Source organism: Triticum urartu, chromosome 5A (assembly GCF_056163025.1).
Source record: "Triticum urartu cultivar PI428250 chromosome 5A, HENAU_Tu73, whole genome shotgun sequence".
NCBI classification, from domain to species: Eukaryota; Viridiplantae; Streptophyta; class Magnoliopsida; order Poales; family Poaceae; genus Triticum; species Triticum urartu.
The window spans coordinates 620,254,104-620,275,261 of record NC_141877.1 but is presented as its reverse complement, the minus strand read 5'-3'; the positions used below and the strand labels follow the sequence as shown (position 1 = coordinate 620,275,261).

Below are 21,158 nucleotides of genomic sequence, written 5' to 3'. Positions count from 1 at the left end.
CAGCATGCTGTACTTTGTCACTCCTGAGTGGCAAGCACGTTGTTGAAGTAGGATAATCACAATCAGCATCCTTGAACGAGCTATCACTGGCTTCAAGTACAACTTGTACAAAGTTTGTTAATTTGTCTAGCTTTTTGCCTGAATCATGGGTGCTCTCAATACACGCACCTCTGAAAAATAGAGAGCACCCATATAAGCTTAAATTGCTTGGCCGTGGTAGGATATTAAAAAACAGACTTGTTCCTTGTTGTTATAGAAATACATGGCATGAGCTGCAGTTATTTTATATCTTCTATTTTGGATTGCCGGGGTTCATGTTCCCCTCCAACCTGCATTAGCAAAATATGTAGGCCTTATCGGTATAGTGGACAACTCTAGAGCTAATGGAAATGCATAACCTCCATACATCTGCATCAGGCTTGCTTACCAACTACTCGGTAGAAGTTGAAACTGAGCTCAACATAATGAAAAAAAAAAGTTCAGGAAATAAATCGTGCCCTTGTCGACAGTATGCAAGAATCATACCTGAACACTACATGCAGACATGTAGACCACAAAACAGCTAGTCATTCCTATTGTATAGATTTCTAAGTCTTATGATGTGGTAAAATTATAGGTAAGCAGGTTAGCCCTGTCATTTGGATCAAGATGGTTGTTATACATCTCTCACCTCCACCTCAGTCCATCAATTAAAAGCAAATCATGCAAGGCTTTATTTATAAGCAAGGCACATACCTGCTTCACACCAGCATGTCAACTGCTCACGTACATGCTAACAATGAGCTCATAAGCTTTACTGCCATTGCACCTACTGAAGAGGCTAGGCTGTACTATCCCCGCAGACACCAGTACTGGGCATCAGGCAACCGAACAGAACATGCATATAATTAATTTCCCTGCATGTAAAAAGCAAAAATCAGCCTGGGCAGCGTGGTGCCAGTTTTGATAGGGCGTCAGAATCATGCCTGAAGGATAGCCACATAGTGGAGGGCAGTAGCGTCGGCTGAGGGGTGTGGCGAATACGTCCGTGGGGCAGCAGCCGAGCGTCGAAGCCACAGATGGCTATGGCGACCTACGCTCCAGGAGTGGCCAGCGAGTAACACAGGTGGGTTACACATCCACCTAGCCGTCGACTCTATCTTTCTCACCATCCCCTGCGAGTAACAGCAAGAGGCGGCGGCCTTGACAGGGACCTTCTTGTTTACTGGCTGCAGGGCTGCCCGCGCTGCTGGAGGAACAGCTACGTCGTTCTGAAAACCACCAGAGCAATTTAGAATCCATCATCAAAAAATTGCTTTAGAAGGCATGCAAGAAGAAACGGGATGGTATCTGTGCCTTGGATGGATCGGTCTAGGCCTTCTTCAAGAGTTGAGCACCAAACCTCTTGATGATTGGACGATTGATCCCTGTCGGTAGCTGGACCTTGTTGTTGGAGCAAACAAGACGGGATCCAGTTCAGCACGAAGAGTGGACAAAGAGGGGAAGAAAGTAAAACAGGATGGGCCTTCGATCCTTGTGTTGATTTTCTTACCTGTCGAAGACCTGGGCGTGGACGACGCTGCCAATTTCCCCGAGGCCCGAGCACGTGCATGTTTCCTCCTGCACCGGGGCGGCCGACGTCGGTGGCGATGGCCTTGAGCTTCCCTGCGGGTAGAGCGACACCTGAACATCACCAAGAGAAACATGAGTAAAGATCAAGGAGTTGCTTGTTTGACGGACGAATCCGGCAAGAAACTCGCTCTCGTCAGTCTGCCCTGGTTGGATACGTAGATAAAATCCGATCTCACCAAATTATTAGAGTCATATGAACAACAGACTGAGAGAGAAACCCAATGGTGCAGGCGTGACCAAATCGAGAGCCACTACAGGGGTGTTCTTGACGCGGCACGGTGGGAAAGATAGAGTCGGCGGCTCGCCGGATGTGTAACTCACTTGTGTTGGCCGCCGGCTGCGGAGCGGCCATTGGTGCCTGTTGTTTCGGCTCCTGAACGGAACATGGCGGAGCGACGGCCTCCAATTCCTCTGATCTAGGCGGCATCCCGTGGGCGTGGGGAGCGAGAGGAGTGGAGGAGGTTGGTGATGACTCCGTGCGGCGGGCGTGCATGCCTCCTATGGGATTGGAAGAGATTTTTGGTAGGGGGAAATTAACAGATGGAATAGCGTGATTAGTGGGATTAGAGGGAAACGACATGTGGGATATTCTTATGCGGGTGGAGTACGGTCAGTCATTCTAAATTGCTAACTACACACATGACTCGGGATTAAGTTAATCATAACCATTAGATTTTATTCAGTGGATTTAATCTAGCGGTGCTAATCAACCTGGATATAATTGTGGTGTGGCGTTAAGAAAGAAATAGTTTGATTGTTTAATAGTAGTACAGAAGCAAATTATTAGAGTCGTATGAACAACAGACTGAGAGAGAAACCCAATGGCGCAGGCGTGACCAAACCGAGAGCCACTATAGGGGTGTTCTTGACGCGGCACGGTGGGAAAGATAGAGTCGGCGGCTCGCCGGATGTGTAACTCACTTGTGTTGGCCGCCGGCTGCGGAGCGGCCATTGGTGCCTGTTGTTTCGGCTCCTGAACGGAACATGGCGGAGCGACGGCCTCCAATTCCTCTGATCTAGGCGGCATCCCGTGGGCGTGGGGAGCGAGAGGAGTGGAGGAGGTTGGTGATGACTCCGTGCGGCGGGCGTGCATGCCTCCTATGGGATTGGAAGAGATTTTTGGTAGGGGGGAAATTAACAGATGGAATAGCGTGATTAGTGGGATTAAAGGGAAACGACATGTGGAATATTCTTATGCGGGTGGAGTATGGTCAGTCATTCTAAATTGCTAACAACACACATGACTCGGGATTAAGTTAATCATAACCATTAGATTTTATTCAGTGGATTTAATCTAGCGGTGCTAATCAACCTGGATATAATTGTGGTGTGGCGTTAAGAAAGAAATAGTTCGATTGTTTAATAGTAGTATAGAAGCAAATTATTAGAGTCGTATGAACAACAGACTGAGAGAGAAACCCAATGGCGCAGACGTGACCAAACCGAGAGCCACTACAGGGGTGTTCTTGACGCGGCACGGTGGGAAAGATAGAGTCGGCGGCTCGCCGGATGTGTAACTCACTTGTGTTGGCCGCCGGCTGCGGAGCGGCCATTGGTGCCTGTTGTTTCGGCTCCTGAACGGAACATGGCGGAGCGACGGCCTCCAATTCCTCTGATCTAGGCGGCATCCCGTGGGCGTGGGGAGCGAGAGGAGTGGAGGAGGTTGGTGATGACTCCGTGCGGCGGGCGTGCATGCCTTCTATGGGATTGGAAGAGATTTTTGGTAGGGGGGAATTAACAGATGGAATAGCGTGATTAGTGGGATTAAAGGGAAACGACATGTGAAATATTCTTATGCGGGTGGAGTACGGTCAGTCATTCTAAATTGCTAACAACACACATGACTCGGGATTAAGTTAATCATAACCATTAGATTTTATTCAGTGGATTTAATCTAGCGGTGCTAATCAATCTGGATATAATTGTGGTATGGCGTTAAGAAAGAAATAGTTCGATTGTTTAATAGTAGTATAGATTGTTTGTCGTTGTACCTTGTTCCGTATTGTGATCTGTCTCTGGGAGTCCATCTCTGTGGACTGTCGTGATAATTCACTGGAAGCAGCTCCATCTCTGTGGACTGTCATGATAATTCATCGGAAGCAGCTCCCTGGGAGTCCATCTCTGTGGTCTTGTAGTGTCCTGTTCTGCGCAGGTTGTGCTGCAGCCTTCTTCTAGATGAATTGTGCTGGAACCTGGTAAGGATAATGACCACGGGCGCCATGTTAACTTTGATTATCTTTTTTTTTCCTATTGAAAACTTGAATTCGATATGAGAATCGGAAGATGGAGAAAATAGGTGCATGCACTGGACATGGAAGACGGAGGATTGGAGATGTATGCCTAACAGGTCCAAGCCAGGGAAAGGACACTACAAGAATAAGCCGGGAGTCAAACACGTTTATATCCCAAACACTATTAGATAACAATTGATAGATGACGCCGAAAATTGGCATGCTATATATGGAGACAGTTGCTTGTAGCTTTGGGCAGACACAACCACAGCACAAAACCATCATTCCACGAGCAGATCGACACGACTGGGAAGAAAAGAGCTTCGCTCGACAAGTTTAGGACCAACCAACCAACGATGAAGAGTGGCACGCTGGTGGCGATCCTACTTCTCCAGACCGTCGTGGTCATGGGGATCCTCGCACACTCACAGGCCGCGGACGCGGACGGTACGTACTACGTTGCTCATGCTTATCGTCGTCGTTCAAATTAATTATCTGTGCCGCGCGCTGCAACGTCTGATTCCATTCCATGGACCGTGCAGACGATTTCCCCAAGTGCTGCGACCACTGCAACTCCTGGTCGGGGGCCCAATTCTGCGACGACGTGGGCCCCAGGTGCCGCGACGGCTGCGTCAATTGTCGCGTGGTGCAGACGCGCCCCGTGAAGACGTTCCGGTGTGGAGATGGACGCTCCGCCTTCCCGTACATTCCCTGCCCGCCGCCGTGCAAAAACAACTGATCGCTCCACCTCATCACACGGTGAGATCGATGTCGGGCCGGAAAATACTCCCTTCATTCCTAAATATTTGTCTTTCTAGACATTTCAGATGACTACTATATACGAATGTATGTAGACATATTTTAAAATGTAGATTCACTCATTTTGTTTCATATGCAGTTACTTGTTGAAATGCCTAGAAAGACAAGTATTTAGGAACGGAGGGAGTATAAAATAAAATAAAGGCTCCGATGAGACGTGCAGAGCCGTTGTGGTTTTTTTTGAGCCGTTGTGGTTGTACACGCCCAGCAGCAACTGTCGGCGTTCTCTCTACTTTGAGAGATACAGTATATAGTTGATGTTGCTCCATAATAAATAAATAAATAAATGAGCTTTGTAAAACCTGGTTCCGTGCCCCGCTGGTAGGCTCGGAATTAGTTGAGACTGTTTAATAAATTACAGTGATTCAAAAAAAAAGTTTATATATGATCTCTGCTCAATCAAATGAAAATCAGTTTATTTGTGCGATATATTTGTACTGTCCAATACAACGGTGAACGGATCCTCCTGGGTGGGCAAGCATATATGTACAGTTGTCACACTCGGTGCGAGTCGGCATAATTATGTTTTCCAACATAAGGATAAACTCCGGCTTTGCATCAAAGATACACAACGGACATTGGTAGTCCAGTGTAGCGATGGACGGATCCTTCTCGGTGGACGACGGTTCATGGCACGCAAGAGCTAGGATACGCGGATTTTGGGCCACATGATTGCGTCGTGATCCGTAAAGTGGATTGCTTGTGTGCTTACAGCTTAATCCCGTGCGAATTCCTGCACGATACAGGTTTTGGCAGAGACATCACGGTTCACCCACCACACCTCATGCTTTTTCTCTTAACTTCACAATTATAAGCCAATGTATCTTTTGGATAAGAAATCCAACTTGTATTTTGTTTGCACATTCGTGTTAGTTGTGACGAGGGATCTGGGAGAAGGCCACTCTTCAACATGTTTGGACAAGTTTTTGAAACTTCATCAAGTTTCAACTACTGAAACTTGATAAGAACGAATGATAAATTCCCTCTCATTCACCACGTTTCAAAACTTCAACTAAAACACAAAATTTAAACCCTAAGGCCTAATTTGGCAATATAGTTTTCTCAAAACTGCAGTAATCTAAAACTTAAGTATTCAATTGCCTAGGCAACGAATATTCAGTTTCTAAAAACCATATTTTTTTCTTCTTCAATCTAGCAAAAAGTGGTCAAGATTTGTTAAATACCACAAAAAAACCATGGTATTGGAGATACCACAGTTTATAAAACTATGGTATTTGTTGAAGCCAAACACCTCAAAGTTTTGAAAACTATGGTTTGTGATAAAACCATAGTATTATCAAAATACATCAAAAAAAACTGAGCTGCCAAACACAACCTAGTTTCTAAAACTAAAACTTAAAACCTAGAACCATAAAAGCAATGAAACTCGGTAAAAAAAAACTTAATATTATCACTCGCAAGTTTGAATATGTAAACCTCGGATTTTTTTTTTAGAACTTGTTATAATATACTCAAGATTGGTCTTATTAGAAAGTTCGCGTCACAACAAACACAAATATGCAAATGGAACTTAATTTGGACTTTTGGTTCAAAAGATAAAAGAGATCATGGGAGGTGTGGTGGATGGTGCGATGACGGATGATGTTGAGGTGCCTGCTGCTGGTTTCCTTTGTTGGTCCTCATGGATGTATGTATGTATGTAGCAGTGCCGTGCAAAAGAGTCTGGTTTATGTATGTGGCAAGTGGAGGATTAGTCATGAATTGTGTACAGTAAAGGCGGGCTTGACGCCAAGGCGTTGGCCATGATGGGGTATGAGTTGAGTTCGCTCGTTATCCATCATTGTTTTTCGTTGTACTCTTGTTCTGTGTTCTGATCTGTCACTGGAAGCAGCCGTCTGGGAGTCCATCTCTGTGGGTTGTCGTGATAATTCACCGGGAGTCATCTCTATGGACTGTCGTGATAACACACTGAACACTGGTAGTCCATCTCTGTGGACTCGTGATAATTCACTGGTAGCCCATCTCTGTGGACTGTCGAGGTAATTCACCGGAAGCAGCTGTCTGGGAGTCCATCTCTGTGGTCTTGTAGTGTCCTGATGCCTAACAGGTCCAAGCTAAGCCGGGAGTCAAACAAGTTTATCCCAAACACCTATCCACCATTGATAGATGACGCAGAAAATTGGCAAGCCATATATAGAGAGAGTTGCTTGTAGCTTTGGCCAGACACAAGCACAGCACAAAACCATCATCCCACGAGCAGATCGACAGGAGTGGGAAGAGCAAGTTTAGGACCAACCAAGGATGAAGAGCAGCACGCTGGTGGCGATCCTAATCCTCCATGCCGTCATGGTCATGGGAATCCTCTCACACTCACAGGCCGTCGACGGTGCGTTCGCTGCTGATGCTTACCGTCCGTCCCAATTTACGTATCTGTCTCGCGCGAAACAATTTTGGTATACAGATGACGCAGAAAATTGGCAAGCTATATATAGAGAGTTGCTTGTAGCTTTGGCCAGACACAAGCACAGCACAAAACCATCATCCCACGAGCAGATCGACAGGAGTGGGAGGAGCAAGTTTAGGACCAACCAAGGATGAAGAGCAGCACGCTGGTGGCGATCCTACTCCTCCACGCCGTCATGGTCATGGGAATCCTCTCACACTCACAGGCCGTCGACGGTACGTTCGCTGCTGGTGCTTACCGTCCGTCCCAATTTACGTATCTGTCTCGCGCGGAACAATTTTGGTATACAGATGACGCAGAAAATTGGCAAGCTATATATAGAGAGAGTTGCTTGTAGCTTTGGCCAGACACAAGCACAGCACAAAACCATCATCCCACGAGCAGATCGACAGGAGTGGGAAGACCAAGTTTAGGACCAACCAAGGATGAAGAGCAGCACACTGGTGGCGATCCTAATCCTCCACGCCGTCATGGTCATGGGAATCCTCTCACACTCACAGGCCGTCGACGGTACGTTCGCTGTTGATGCTTACCGTCCGTCCCAATTTACGTATCTGTCTCGCGCGGAACAATTTTGGTATACAGATGACGCAGAAAATTGGCAAGCTATATATAGAGAGAGTTGCTTGTAGCTTTGGCCAGACACAAGCACAGCACAAAACCATCATCTCACGAGCAGATCGACAGGAGTGGGAAGAGCAAGTTTAGGACCAACCAAGGATGAAGAGCAGCACGCTGGTGGCGATCCTAATCCTCCACGCCGTCATGGTCATGGGAATCCTCTCACACTCACAGGCCGTCGACGGTACGTTCGCTGCTGATGCTTACCGTCCGTCCCAATTTACGTATCTGTCTCGCGCGGAACAATTTTGGTATACAGATGACGCAGAAAATTGGCAAGCTATATATAGAGAGAGTTGTTTGTAGCTTTGGCCAGACACAAGCACAGTACAAAACCATCATCCCACGAGCAGATCGACAGGAGTGGGAAGAGCAAGTTTAGGACCAACCAAGGATGAAGAGCAGCACGCTGGTGGCGATCCTAATCCTCCACGCCGTCATGGTCATGGGAATCCTCTCACACTCACAGGCCGTCGACGGTACGTTCGCTGCTGATGCTTACTGTCCGTCCCAATTTACGTATCTGTCTCGCGCGGAACAATTTTGGTATACAGATGACGCAGAAAATTGGCAAGCTATATATAGAGAGAGTTGCTTGTAGCTTTGGCCAGACACAAGCACAGCACAGAACCATCATCCCACGAGCAGATCGACAGGAGTGGGAAGAGCAAGTTTAGGACCAACCAAGGATGAAGAGCAGCACGCTGGTGGCGATCCTAATCCTCCACGCCGTCATGGTCATGGGAATCCTCTCACAGGCCGCCGCTAACGGTACGTACGTTCCAGTTCTGTCCCGGCCGCAACAACGTCTGATTGCATCTTTGTCATCGATGGCGCTAAGATCTTAGCTTATACTGTACTCCCTCTGTAAATTAATATAAGAGTGTTCATCTTGCATGATAACTACTTTAATGATTTAAATGCTTTTATATTAATTTACGGAGGAGGTACATACATGTGATAATTAGCTGATGTGAATCCAGTTAGCATGCAAGATGACGACGTCTTGTAAGGCGACGGATTGAGATTTGATTGCGTGCATGCGTGCAGATAACTTCCCCAAGTGCTGCGACAAGTGCGACTCCTGGTCGGGGTACCAGTTCTATGACGACGTCGGCCCCAGGTGCCGCCACGGCTGCGCCAACTGCCAGGGGGTGCAGATGAGGCCCGTGAAGACGTTCCGGTGTGGAGATGGACGCCCCGTCTTCGACGGGCAGGGCACGCCCACGCCCTGCCCGCCGCCGTGCAAAAAGCACTGATCGCTCCAGCTCCCTCAGACACTGACGAGATCGATGTTGCGCCCAAAATATAAAATAAAAAGGCTCCGGTGAGATGAGCAGAGCCACGCTTAGCGTTCTCTTTCCTTTGAGAGATAATATAGTTGATGTAGCTTTAAATTAAATAAATAAACACGGGCATTAGTTTATATATGCGTCTCTGCTTAACCAAATAAAAATCAGTTTATTTGTGCGAAATATTTGTGCTCTTCAGTGCGCAGCGGTGAACGGAACCTTCTCGGTGCTCAAGCATGTATGTATAGTTGCCACACTCGGTGTGAGTCGGAATAATTATTTTTTTCCAACTTTTCCCACGTAAGGATAAACTCCGGCTCTGCACCGAAATACATAAGGTTGACGTTTGTACTAGTCCAGTGCAGCGATGAACGGTTCCTTCTCGGTGGACGACGATTCGTGGCACGCAAAGGCTAGGACACATGGATTCCGGGCCACATGATTGCGCCGTGATCGGTAAAGTGGACTGGTCACATGCATGTGTTTAGACCTTTGCATGTGTTTGAAGCTTAATCCCCCGTGAATTCCTGCACGAGACATGTTTTGGCAGAGATAGAACGGTTCACCCACCTCACCTCCCATGCCTTTTCTCTTGACTAGAAATTTTAATTTTATTGTATTTTTGGATCCAAAATCCAATTTGTATTTCTTTTGCACATTCGTGTTAGTTGTGACAAGGGATTTGGAACAAGACCACTCTTGAACAAGTTTGGACAAGTGCTTGAAACTTCACCAAGTTTCAACTACCCAAACATGATAAGAACGAATGATAAATTCACCAAGTTTCAAAACTAAAACTTAAACACAAACCATAAACCCTAAGTTTCTAAAACTAAATTGTAAGCCCCCAGCCCTAAACCCTAGGCCCCAAATCAAAAACCTAGAACTCTAAAAGCAAAAACTTGGTAATTTTTTTAATATAACTACTATCTGAATATTTAAACCTTGGATTTTTTTAGAAGTTGTCAAAATATATTCAAGGCCGGTCTTGTTTGAAAGTTCTCGTCGCAACGAACACAAATATGCAAACGAAACTTAACTTGGACATTTGATTCAAAAGATAAAGTAGATTCAAATTTGAAGATGAAATGAAAAGGCATGTGAGGTGGGGTGGATGGGGCATGTAATTCTGGCAAAAGCCACCAAAAGCATGCATGGATGGACCCCGCACTATAGTAATCAAAGGCCTTAAGACCAAACAAGTTTGCGGATCTTAAAGCAGTTCGACGGTTGCATGCAAAAAATGTTGTTTTGTGATCAAGAGAAAACAATTATACATCTTTTCATTTCCTACCCTTTTTGTTGCTTTGATCTGGCACACTACAACTTGTCACCCCGGCCCCAATAAGTATCCCAAATTTTTTTGGTAACTTGGTAGTTGGTATCAATCCAAAGTTTAGGGTCATATATATGTAGGGGTTTGTGCCTTACTTTGAGCAATTTGAAACTGCCAAAATGATTGTGCTTTTAACGGGCCATCTTTTGTAAACTTTTTTGTAGGTTATCATCCGGGCGACATATATATATATATGTGTGTGTGTGTGTGTGTGTGTGTGTGTGTGTGTGGTCATCACTTCAGCGTAGGGACGCTCCGGAGCACATGGCCTTTGGGTGCAACCGTCTGGCGATGGCTGCTCACGCGTATTCAATCTGTTTGGTTGGCGTGTCATTATTAGATTATGTGGTTAAGATAATCTTCTTTTCCGACCGGTTGGTCTTTCCACTTTGTATTTTAGCATTTTGAAATAATCAAATCACTTTTAATAAATTTAGCTGTGTGCTTCATGATGATGAAGAGCCCACCCCCCCCCCCCCCTTTCAAAAAAGAAGTGCATGGCAAATTTTTATTTCCTTCAAGTTATTATGTTACCTCTTCTGTTATGTATGAAATAAATTTTGATTTGTGACAACAGAACTGCATTTTCCTTAGATAATAAGTTATCGGTGTATCATGGATTGTATTTTCGTTCATTGGTCTATTAAGTGGAAGCTGACATTATTAACAAATGTAACGAGAAAAGAAAACCCATGCACACTGATAAAAATAAAATAGCACGACAAAGCATACTTTCCTTCTAATTTATGACATACCCAATAATAATTATGAGAAAATGGGTGCATGCACGGGGCTTGGAAGATGGAGAACTGAAGATGTATGCCTAACAAGTCCAAGTCAAGGAAAAGACACAAGACTAAGGTATGTGAGAAATCAAGCAAGTTTATCCCGAACTCCTATCCACAAGGACGGCATCCGGCTGCCTCCTTCCCGACGACGCGTGTATGACTGTTTGGGAGAGCAGGTCTCCGAAACCCGCTCTTTGTGATCCTCTAGAGGGATAAAGTTTTTGAAGAGCGTCTCGGCATGACTACTCGTTACTGTTTGTCTACGTCCACAACTTCAACTACTTCCTCGACCATGTTGGAATTTTGCTACTAGGCCTTTGGCCCAAAGCCCAACTAAAATTCTGAAATTCTCTTGGCCCATTCATGCACACTTGTGAGTGGAGTGAGTGAGACTAAAGTTTAGTCTCACCTCGAAAGTTGAGAGAGAGTTGCACCTCTTTATAAGGTGAGCGCTTCTACCACTTGTATGAGTATGAGAAGAGGAGACCTACACGCGCGCTCCTCCTCCTCGCTCGCCACGCTGCGTCGCGGGTTGCGGGATTGAGCTGAGCCGAGGACAGAGCTATGCACGTTGTCTATGTTTTTGGGGAGCGCACTCGCGCGACTGCTGGCAGCGACGACTTCGCGAACGACGACTTCTTCCCCGACCTCGGCAACCTCATCCTCGACGACATGGGAGACAACGTCAACGCCGGCGGTGCTGCTACCGCTGCACCGTATGTGATTCTATCCTTCCTGTTTGAGATCGTGATAGAATTCATGTTTCTAGTATGTGCCCTAGATGTGATTTGTTCATCTACTATGATAGTTCGCATGATTAGTTTAATCTCTGCTATTGCTGTCATGATTTATCTTGTGTTCATTCGGAGTGTTCTGGATGATTCCATTATGGATCCGTATATGTCGTTTGAAAACGGCAAGAACATGTGGGTTGCGCTCGAGGCCAAGTTTATGACTACAAGATGACTGATAAGCGCTTTGTTGTACAGCGGGCTCATGAGATACAGTCACTCACAAAAGAACTTGAGTACTTCAAGTGTGTGTTACCGGACAAATTTGTTGCCGGAGGCATCATCGCCAAGCTTCCACCTTCGTGGAATAATTTTGCTACTTTCCTGAAATACAAGAGACAAGAGTTTTCCGTTGCGGATCTCATTGATACTCTTGATGTTGAAGAGAAGGCGAGAGCAAAGGACACACGTGCTCAAGTTGCTGAGGGAGCTTCTAGTGCCCACATGGTACAGAAGAAGAACTTCCAGCCCAACAAGTTCAAAAACAACAAGAACAAAACTCAGGGCAAAGGCAAGTTTGATACAAAGAACAAGCCGTCACATTCTACCAACTTCAAGAAGAATTCGCATAAGAAAGGGAAGGGACTTTGCCATGTCTGCGGTGATCCTAATCACTGGGCTCCGAAGTGTCCTAACCGCTTTGAGGAGCGCGAACATGAGAAGAGCGGCAAGTCCGCTAATGTTGTCATCGGTGATACTGATATGAAGGATTCTGGGTACGGTATTCTTCCTATCATCCTTTCAGTATTTCAATCTCCTGATTGGTTAATTGACACCGGTGCCAATGTACATGTTTGTGTTGATGCCTCCATGTTTTCTTCTTACCAGGTCACAGGGACTTCTTTCGTGCTGATGGGGAACGGGTCACATGCCATCGTTCGAGGTGTTGGTACGGTCGATCTGAAGTTTACTTCTGGGAAGACCATGCGGCTGAAGAACGTTCATCATGTGCCGTCCATCAATAAAAATCTCGTTAGCGGTTTCCGTTTATATGGAGATGATTTTAAGTTGGTTTTCGAATCCAATAAAGTTGTAATTTCTAAGTATGGACAATTTGTTGGAAAAGGCTATGAGAGCGGAGGCTTGTTCCGCCTCGCCTGTCTTTGTCAGATATTTACACTAAAGTTATTAATAATATTTGCCACAATAATGAGTCTGATATTTGGCATTCATGACTTTGTCATATTAATTTTGGTTGCATGACGCGGCTAGCCAATATGAATTTAATTCCGAAAATCTCTACTGTCAAAGGCTCTAAGTGCCAAGTATGTGTGCAAGCTAAGCAACCTCGCAAGTCCCATAAGACTGCAGAGGCAAGAGACTTGGCGCCACTAGAGCTGATACATTCTGATCTTTGTGAGATGAATGGCGTGTTGATAAAAGGTGGAAAGAGATACTTCCTGACGTTGATTGATGACTCCACTAGATATTGTTACGTGTATCTTTTGAAATCAAAAGATGAGCCTTTAACTTTCTTCAAAAACTATAAAGCTGAGGCAGAGAACCAACTTGATCGAAAAATTAAACGGCTTAGGTCCGATCGTGGTGGAGAGTATTTTTCCAACGAATTTGATCTATTTTGTGCGGAACATGGTGTAATCCATGAGAGGACGCCTCCCTACTCACCTCAGTCAAATGGGGTAGCCGAAAGAAAGAATCAAACTCTAACTGATATGGTTAACACCATGTTAGACACATCGGGTCTTTCTAAGGAATGGTGGGGGAGGCGCTAATGATTGCGTGTCATGTCCTAAACCGAGTTCCCACAAAGCATAAGACCATGATTCCATTTGAGGAATGAGAAAGGAAAAGATTGAAACTCTCTTACCTACGTACTTGGGGTTGTTTGGCGAAAGTCAATATACCAATTCCCAAGAAGCGCAAGCTTGGACCAAAAACCATGGATTGTGTTCTTCTGGGCTATGCTTTTCATAGAGTTGGCTATAGATTTTTGATAATAAAATCTGAGGTATCCGACATGCATGTTGGAACGATTATGGAGTCGAATGATGTGACTTTCTTTGAGGACATATTTTCGATGAAGGATATGTCGAGTTCATCAAACCAGGAGATACCTACTCCATCTAGTGAGGAATTCGCTGTAATTCCTGAACCCACCATTGCGATGGAACACGTCGAGAATCCTGTTGAGGGTGACAATGGAACTCCTGTGAGGAGTAAGAGATAGAGGACTGCAAAGTCCTTTGGTTATGATTTCATTGTGTACCTCGTGGATGACACACCCAGGACTATTTTAGAAGCATGTGCATCTCCTGATGCTGACTACTGGAAGGAAGCTGTTCGTAGCGAGATGGATTTCATCTTAGCTAACGGAACCTGGAAGATCACTGACCGTCCTTATGGGTGCAAACCTGTAGGATGTAAGTGGGTGTTCAAGAAGAAGCTTAGACCTGATGGTACGATTGAAAAGTACAAGGCACGGCTTGTGGCTAAGGGTTATACCCAGAAAGAAGGTGAAGACTTCTTTGATACTTACTCACCCGTGGCTAGACCAACCACAATTCGGGTGCTACTATCACTGGCTGCCTCACATGGTCTTCTTGTTCATCAAGTGGACGTTAAGACGGTTTTCCTCAATGGAGAGTTGAAGGAGGAAATTTCTATGGATCAACCAGATGGTTTTGTAGTACCTGGTCAGGAAGGAAAGGTGTGCAAATTATTAAAGTCTTTATATGGCCTTAAACAAGCTCATAAGGAGTGGCATGAGAAGTTCGAAAGAACATTAACCGCTGCCGGCTTTGTAGTAAATGGCGGTGACAAGTGCGTGTACTATCGCCATGGTGGGGGCAAAGGAGTTATTCTTTGTCTGTATGTCGATGACATGCTGATCTGTGGAACCAACCTTGATTTAATCAAGGAGGTTAAGGATTTATTATCTCGTTGCTTTGAGATGAAGGATCTAGGAGTAGTTGATGTTATCTTAAACATCAAGATGTTAAGAGATGAAAATGGTGGGATCACACTGCTTTAGTCTCATTATGTGGAAAAGATCTTGAGTCGTTTTGGGTATAGTGACTGCACGCCTTCTCCAACTCCATATGATGCTAGTGTGTTGCTTCGAATGAATCGACGGATTGCTAGAAATCAACTGAGGTATTCTCATATTATTGGCTCGCTTATGTATTTGGCGAGTGCCATGAGGCCTGACATCTCTTTTGCTGTAAGCAAGCTGAGTCGGTTTGTGTCAAAACCGGGAGATGATCATTGGCATGCGCTTGAGAGAGTTATGCGCTATTTGAAAGGTACTGCGAGCTATGTGATTCACTACACTGGGTATCCAAAGGTACTGGAGGGTTATAGTGACTCAAACTGGATATCTGATACTGATGAGATTAAAGCCACAAGTGGTTATGTTTTTACACTTGGTGGTGGCGCTGATTCCTGAAAGTCTTGCAAGCAGACCATCTTAACGAGGTCAACTATGGAAGCAGAACTCACAGTATTAGACACTGCCACTGTTGAAGCAGAGTGGCTTCGTGAGCTCTTGATGGACTTATCTATGGTTGAAAAACCAATACCCCTATCCTGATGAACTGTGATAATCAAACTGTGATCGTCAAGATAAACCGTTCTAAGGACAATATGAAGTCCTCAAGACATGTGAAGAGGGACTAAAATCTGTCAGAAATTTGAGGAACTCCGGAGTTATTACGTTGGATTATATCCAAACGTCGAAAAACTTGGCAGATCCCTTCACAAAGGGTCTATCACGTAACGTTATAGATAATGCATCGATGAAGATGGGCTTGAGACCCACCGCATGAGTTGTCCATAGTGGTAACCCACTCTATGTGATCGAAGATCCCGTGAAGTAGAAGTGGGAGACAAGCTGTTGGTCAGCTGAGAGGAGAGTATCCCTATTTTAATTATCCCACTCCATGAAGATGCAATACTCTCATGATCTGCATGGCAGGTTGGTATTTATCTTAATGTGTTCCAAGTGGCTTATTTGAGTAAGCAGAGATCTGTTGTCCTGCAGAGCATCTCCTGAGAAACACACCTATATAAATTTGACTGTTAACGTCGCAGTCTATGAGAATTGGGTGTTCTCTAATAAATTCATGAAAGGCCCTGGAGTATGACATATATGCTCCGCCTGCGGTGAAGCCTTGCGGCAGCCCAGTATCGGTCAAGAATTTGTGTGAAACTAGTTTCGCGGATAACTTGTAGTTCAAGGCATAGTCCACTATTCAAGTTGTGATCTAGTGTAGCATAAAAATCTAAGTGGAAGTTCTGAAGGAAATATGCCCTAGAGGCTATTTATTTCCTTATATCATGATAAATGTTTATTATTCATGCTAGAATTGTATTAACCGGAAACATAATACATGTGTGAATACATAGACAAACAGAGTGTCACTAGTATGCCTCTACTTGACTAGCTCGTTAATCAAAGATGGTTATGTTTCCTAACCATGAACAAAGTGTTGTTATTTGATTAACGAGGTCACATCATTAGTTGAATGATCTAATTGACATGACCCATTCCATTAGCTTAGCACCCGATCGTTTAGTATGTTGCTATTGCTTTCTTCATGACTTATACATGTTCCTATGACTATGAGATTGTGCAACTCCCGTTTGCCGGAGGAACACTTTGGGTGCTACCAAACGTCACAACGTAACTGGGTGATTATAAAGGAGCATTACAGGTGTCTCCAAAGGTACATGTTGGGTTGGCGTATTTCGAGATTAGAATTTGTCACTCCGATTGTCGGAGAGGTATCTCTGGGCCCTCTCGGTAATGCACATCACATAAGCCTTGCAAGCATTACAACTAATATGTTAGTTGTGAGATGATGTATTACGGAACGAGTAAAGAGACTTGCCGGTAACGAGATTGAACTAGGTATTGGATACCGACGATCGAATCTCGGGCAAGTAACATACCGATGACAAAGGGAACAACGTATGTTGTTATGCGGTCTGACCGATAAAGATCTTCGTAGAATATGTAGGAGCCAATATGGGCATCCAGGTCCCGCTATTGGTTATTGACCGGAGATGTGTCTCAGTCATGTCTGCATTGTTCTCGAACCGTAGGGTCCGCACGCTTAACGTTACGATGACAGTTATTATGAGTTTATGCATTTTGATGTACCGAAGTTAGTTCGGAGTCCAGGATGTGCACGGACATGACGAGGAGTCTCGAAATGGTCGAGACATAAAGATTGATATATTGGAAGCCTATGTTTGGATATCGGAAGTGTTCCGGGTGAAATCGAGATTTTACCGGAGTACCGGGAGGTTACCGGAACTCCCCGGGAGCTATATGGGCCTTAGTGGGCTTTAGTGGAAAGGAGAAAGGGGCAGCCCAAGGTGGTCCGCGCGCCTCCCCCCTCCCCTAGTCCTATTAGGACAAGGAGAGGTGGCCGGCCCCCCTCTCTCTCTTTCCCCCTCGGGGAATCCTATTCCAACTAGGATTGGGGGGGAGTCCTACTCCCGGTAGGAGTAGGACTCCTCCTGCGCCCTCCTCCTGGCCGGCCGCCCCCTCCCCCTTGGATCCTTTATATACGGGGGCAGGGGGGCACCTCTAGACACACAAGTTGATCCTTGAGATCGTTCCTTAGCCGTGTGCGGTGCCCCCTGCCACCATATTCCACCTCGATCATATTGTAGCGGTGCTTAGGCGAAGCCCTGCGACGATAGAACATCAAGATCGTCACCACGCCGTCGTGCTGACGGAACTCCTCCCCGACGCTTTGCTGGATCGGAGCCCGAGGATCGTCATCGAGCTGTACGTGTGCTAAGAACTCGGAGGTGCCGGAGTAACGGTGCTTGGATCGGTCGGATCGGGAAGACGTACGACTACTTCCTCTACATTGCATCAATGCTTCCGCAGTCGGTCTGCATGGGTACGTAGACAACACTCTCCCCTCTCGTTGCTATGCTTCACCATGATCTTGCGTGTGCGTAGGAAATTTTTTGAAATTACTGCGTTCCCCAACAGTGGCATCAGAGCCTAGGTTTTATGGTTTGATGTTATTTGCACGAGTAGAACACAAGTGAGTTGTGGGCGATATAAGTCATACTGCCTACCAGCATTTCATACTTTGGTTCGGCGGTATTGTTGGACGAGACGACCCGGACCAACATTACGCGTACGCTTACGCGAGACCGGTTCTCCCGACGTGCTTTGCACATAGGTGGCTTGCGGGCGACTGTCTCTCCAACTTTAGTTGAACCGAGTGTGGCTACGCCCGGTCCTTGCGAAGGTTAAAACGGAGTCTATTTGACAAACTATCGTTGTGGTTTTGATGCGTAGGTGAGATTGGTTCTTACTTAAGCCCGTAGCAGCCACGTAAAACTTGCAACAACAAAGTAGAGGACGTCTAACTTGTTTTTGTAGGGCATGTTGTGATGTGATATGGCCAAGACATGATTTTTATTGTATGAGATGATCATGTTTTGTAACCGAGTTATCGGCAACTGGCAGGAGCCATATGGTTGTCGCTTTATTGTATGCAATGCAATCGCGATGTAATGCTTTACTTTATTACTAAGCGGTAGTGATAGTCGTAGAAGCATAAGATTGGCGAGATGACAACGATGCTATGATGGAGATCAAGGTGTCGCGCCGGTGACGATGGTGATCATGACGGTGCTTCGGAGATGGAGATCACAGGCACAAGATGATGATGGCCATATCATATCACTTATATTGATTGCATGTGATGTTTATCTTTTATGCATCTTATCTTGCTTTGATTGACGGTAGCATTATAAGATGATCTCTCACTAAATTATCAACAAGTGTTCTCCCTGAGTATGCACCGTTGTGAAAGTTCTTCGTGCTGAGACACCACGTGATGATCGGGTGTGATAGGCTCTATGTTCAAATACAACGGGTGCAAAACAGTTGCACACGCAGAATACTCAGGTTATACTTGACGAGCCAAGCATATACAGATATGGCCTCGGAACACGGAGACCGAAAGGTCGAGCGTGAATCATATAGTAGATATGATCAACATAGTGATGTTCACCAATGAAACTACTCTATCTCACGTGATGATCAGACATGGTTTAGTTGATTTGGATCACGTGATCACTTAGAGGATTAGAGGGATGTCTATCTAAGTGGGAGTTCTTAAGTAATAGATTAATTGAACTTAAATTTATCATGAACTTAGTCCCTGATAGTATCTTGCTTGTTTATGTTGAATGTAGATAGATGGCTCGTGCTGTTGTTCCGTTGAATTTTAATGCGTTCCTTGAGAAAGCAAAGTTGAAATATGATGGTAGCAATTACATGGACTGGGTCCGTAACTTGAGGATTATCCTCATTGCTGCACAGAAGAATTACGTCCTGGAAGCACCGCTGGGTGCCAGGCCTGCTGCTGGAGCAACACCAGATGTTATGAACGTCTGGCAGAGCAAAGCTGATGACTACTCGATAGTTCAGTGTGCCATGCTTTACGGCTTAGAATCGGGACTTCAACGACGTTTTGAACGTCATGGAGCATATGAGATGTTCCAGGAGTTGAAGTTAATATTTCAAGCAAATGCCCGGATTGAGAGATATGAAGTCTCCAATAAGTTCTATAGCTACAAGATGGAGGAGAACAGTTCTGTCAGTGAGCATATACTCAAAATGTCTGGGTATAATAATCACTTGATTCAATTGGGAGTTAATCTTCCAGATGATTGCGTCATTGACAGAATTCTCCAATCACTACCACCAAGCTACAAGAGCTTCGTGATGAACTATAATATGCAAGGGATGAACAAGACTATTCCCGAGCTCTTCGCAATGCTGAAAGCTGCGGAGGTAGAAATCAAGAAGGAGCATCAAGTGTTGATGGTCAATAAGACCACTAGTTTCAAGAAAAAGGGCAAAGGGAAGAAGAAGGGGAACTTCAAGAAGAACGGCAAGCAAGTTGCTGCTCAAGAGAAGAAACCCAAGTCTGGATCTAAGCCTGAAACTGAGTGCTTCTACTGCAAGCAGACTGGTCACTGGAAGCGGAACTGCCCCAAGTATTTGGCGGATAAGAAGGATGGCAAGGTGAACAAAGGTATATGTGATATACATGTTATTGATGTGTACCTTACCAATGCTCGCAGTAGCACCTGGGTATTTGATACTGGTTCTGTTGCTAATATTTGCAACTCGAAACAGGGACTACGGATTAAGCGAAGATTGGCTAAAGACGAGGTGACGATGCGCGTGGGAAACGGTTCCAAAGTCGATGTGATCGCGGTCGGCACGCTACCTCTACATCTACCTTCGGGATTAGTATTAGACCTAAATAATTGTTATTTGGTGCCAGCGTTGAGCATGAACATTATATCTGGATCTTGTTTAATGCGAGACGGTTATTCATTTAAATCAGAGAATAATGGTTGTTCTATTTATATGAGTAATATCTTTTATGGTCATGCACCCTTGAAGAGTGGTCTATTCTTATCTCGATAGTAGTAATACACATATTCATAATGTTGAAGCCAAAAGATGCAGAGTTGATAATGATAGTGCAACTTATTTGTAGCACTGCCGTTTAGGTCATATCGGTGTAAAGCGCATGAAGAAACTCCATACTGATGGACTTTTGGAACCACTTGATTATGAATCACTTGGTACTTGCGAACCGTGCCTCATGGGCAAGATGACTAAAACACCGTTCTCTGGTACTATGGAAAGAGCAACAGATTTGTTGAAAATCGTACATACAGATGTATGTGGTCCGATGAATATTGAGGCTCGTGACGGATATCGTTATTTTCTCACCTTCACAGATGACTTAAGCAGATATGGGTATATCTACTTAATAAAACACAAGTCTGAAACATTTGAAAAGTTCAAAGAATTTCAGAGTGAAGTTGAAAATCATCGTAACAAGAAAATAAAGTTTCTACGATCTGATCGTGGAGGAGAATATTTGAGTTACGAGTTTGGTGTACATTTGAAAAATTGTGGAATAGTTTCGCAACTCACGCCACCCGGAACACCACAGCGTAATGGTGTGTCCGAACGTCGTAATCGTACTTTACTAGATATGGTGCGATCTATGATGTCTCTTACTGATTTACCGCTATCGTTTTCGGGGATACGCTCTAGAGACGGCCGCATTCACGTTAAATAGGGCACCATCAAAATCCGTTGAGACGACGCCTTATGAACTGTGGTTTGGCAAGAAACCAAAGTTGTCGTTTCTGAAAGTTTGGGGCTGCGATGCTTATGTGAAAAAGCTTCAACCTGATAAGCTCGAACCCAAATCGGAGA

At 45.0% G+C, this 21,158-nt stretch overlaps 2 protein-coding genes across 3 annotated transcripts in view; both read left to right on the top strand.

Moving 5' to 3' along the window:
• LOC125511107 (uncharacterized) overlaps positions 1–9,178 on the top strand; it is a 78,495-nt gene extending 69,317 nt beyond the window's left edge. Inside the window, exons 2-3 of one of the 2 annotated variants that reach the window (XM_087522074.1) lie at positions 6,789–8,186; positions 8,758–9,178. In XM_087522074.1, the coding sequence (XP_087378200.1) occupies positions 8,102–8,186; positions 8,758–8,966 (294 nt within the window). In that variant the 5' untranslated portion in view covers positions 6,789–8,101 and the 3' untranslated portion in view covers positions 8,967–9,178. Of the gene's footprint in view, positions 1–6,788; positions 8,479–8,757 lie in introns of both variants that reach the window. The other variant, XM_048676393.2, reaches the window with a different exon arrangement.
• LOC125506222 (Bowman-Birk type wound-induced proteinase inhibitor WIP1-like) lies at positions 4,103–8,896 on the top strand. Its single transcript, XM_048671081.2, has 3 exons — positions 4,103–4,289; positions 4,385–4,601; positions 8,758–8,896. Exons 1-2 carry the CDS (start codon positions 4,199–4,201, stop codon positions 4,579–4,581), a joined length of 288 nt encoding a protein of 95 aa, XP_048527038.1. The 5' UTR covers positions 4,103–4,198; the 3' UTR covers positions 4,582–4,601; positions 8,758–8,896.
• Positions 9,179–21,158: the final 11,980 nt, after the last annotated feature.

Coding starts and splice junctions, on each gene's coding strand:
- LOC125506222 (XM_048671081.2), top strand. CDS start 4,199: ATGAAGAGTGGCACGCTGGTGGCGATCCTACTTCTCCAGACCGTCGTG. Junction 4,290..4,384: donor ACAGGCCGCGGACGCGGACG/GTACGTACTACG, acceptor TGGACCGTGCAG/ACGATTTCCCCAAGTGCTGC.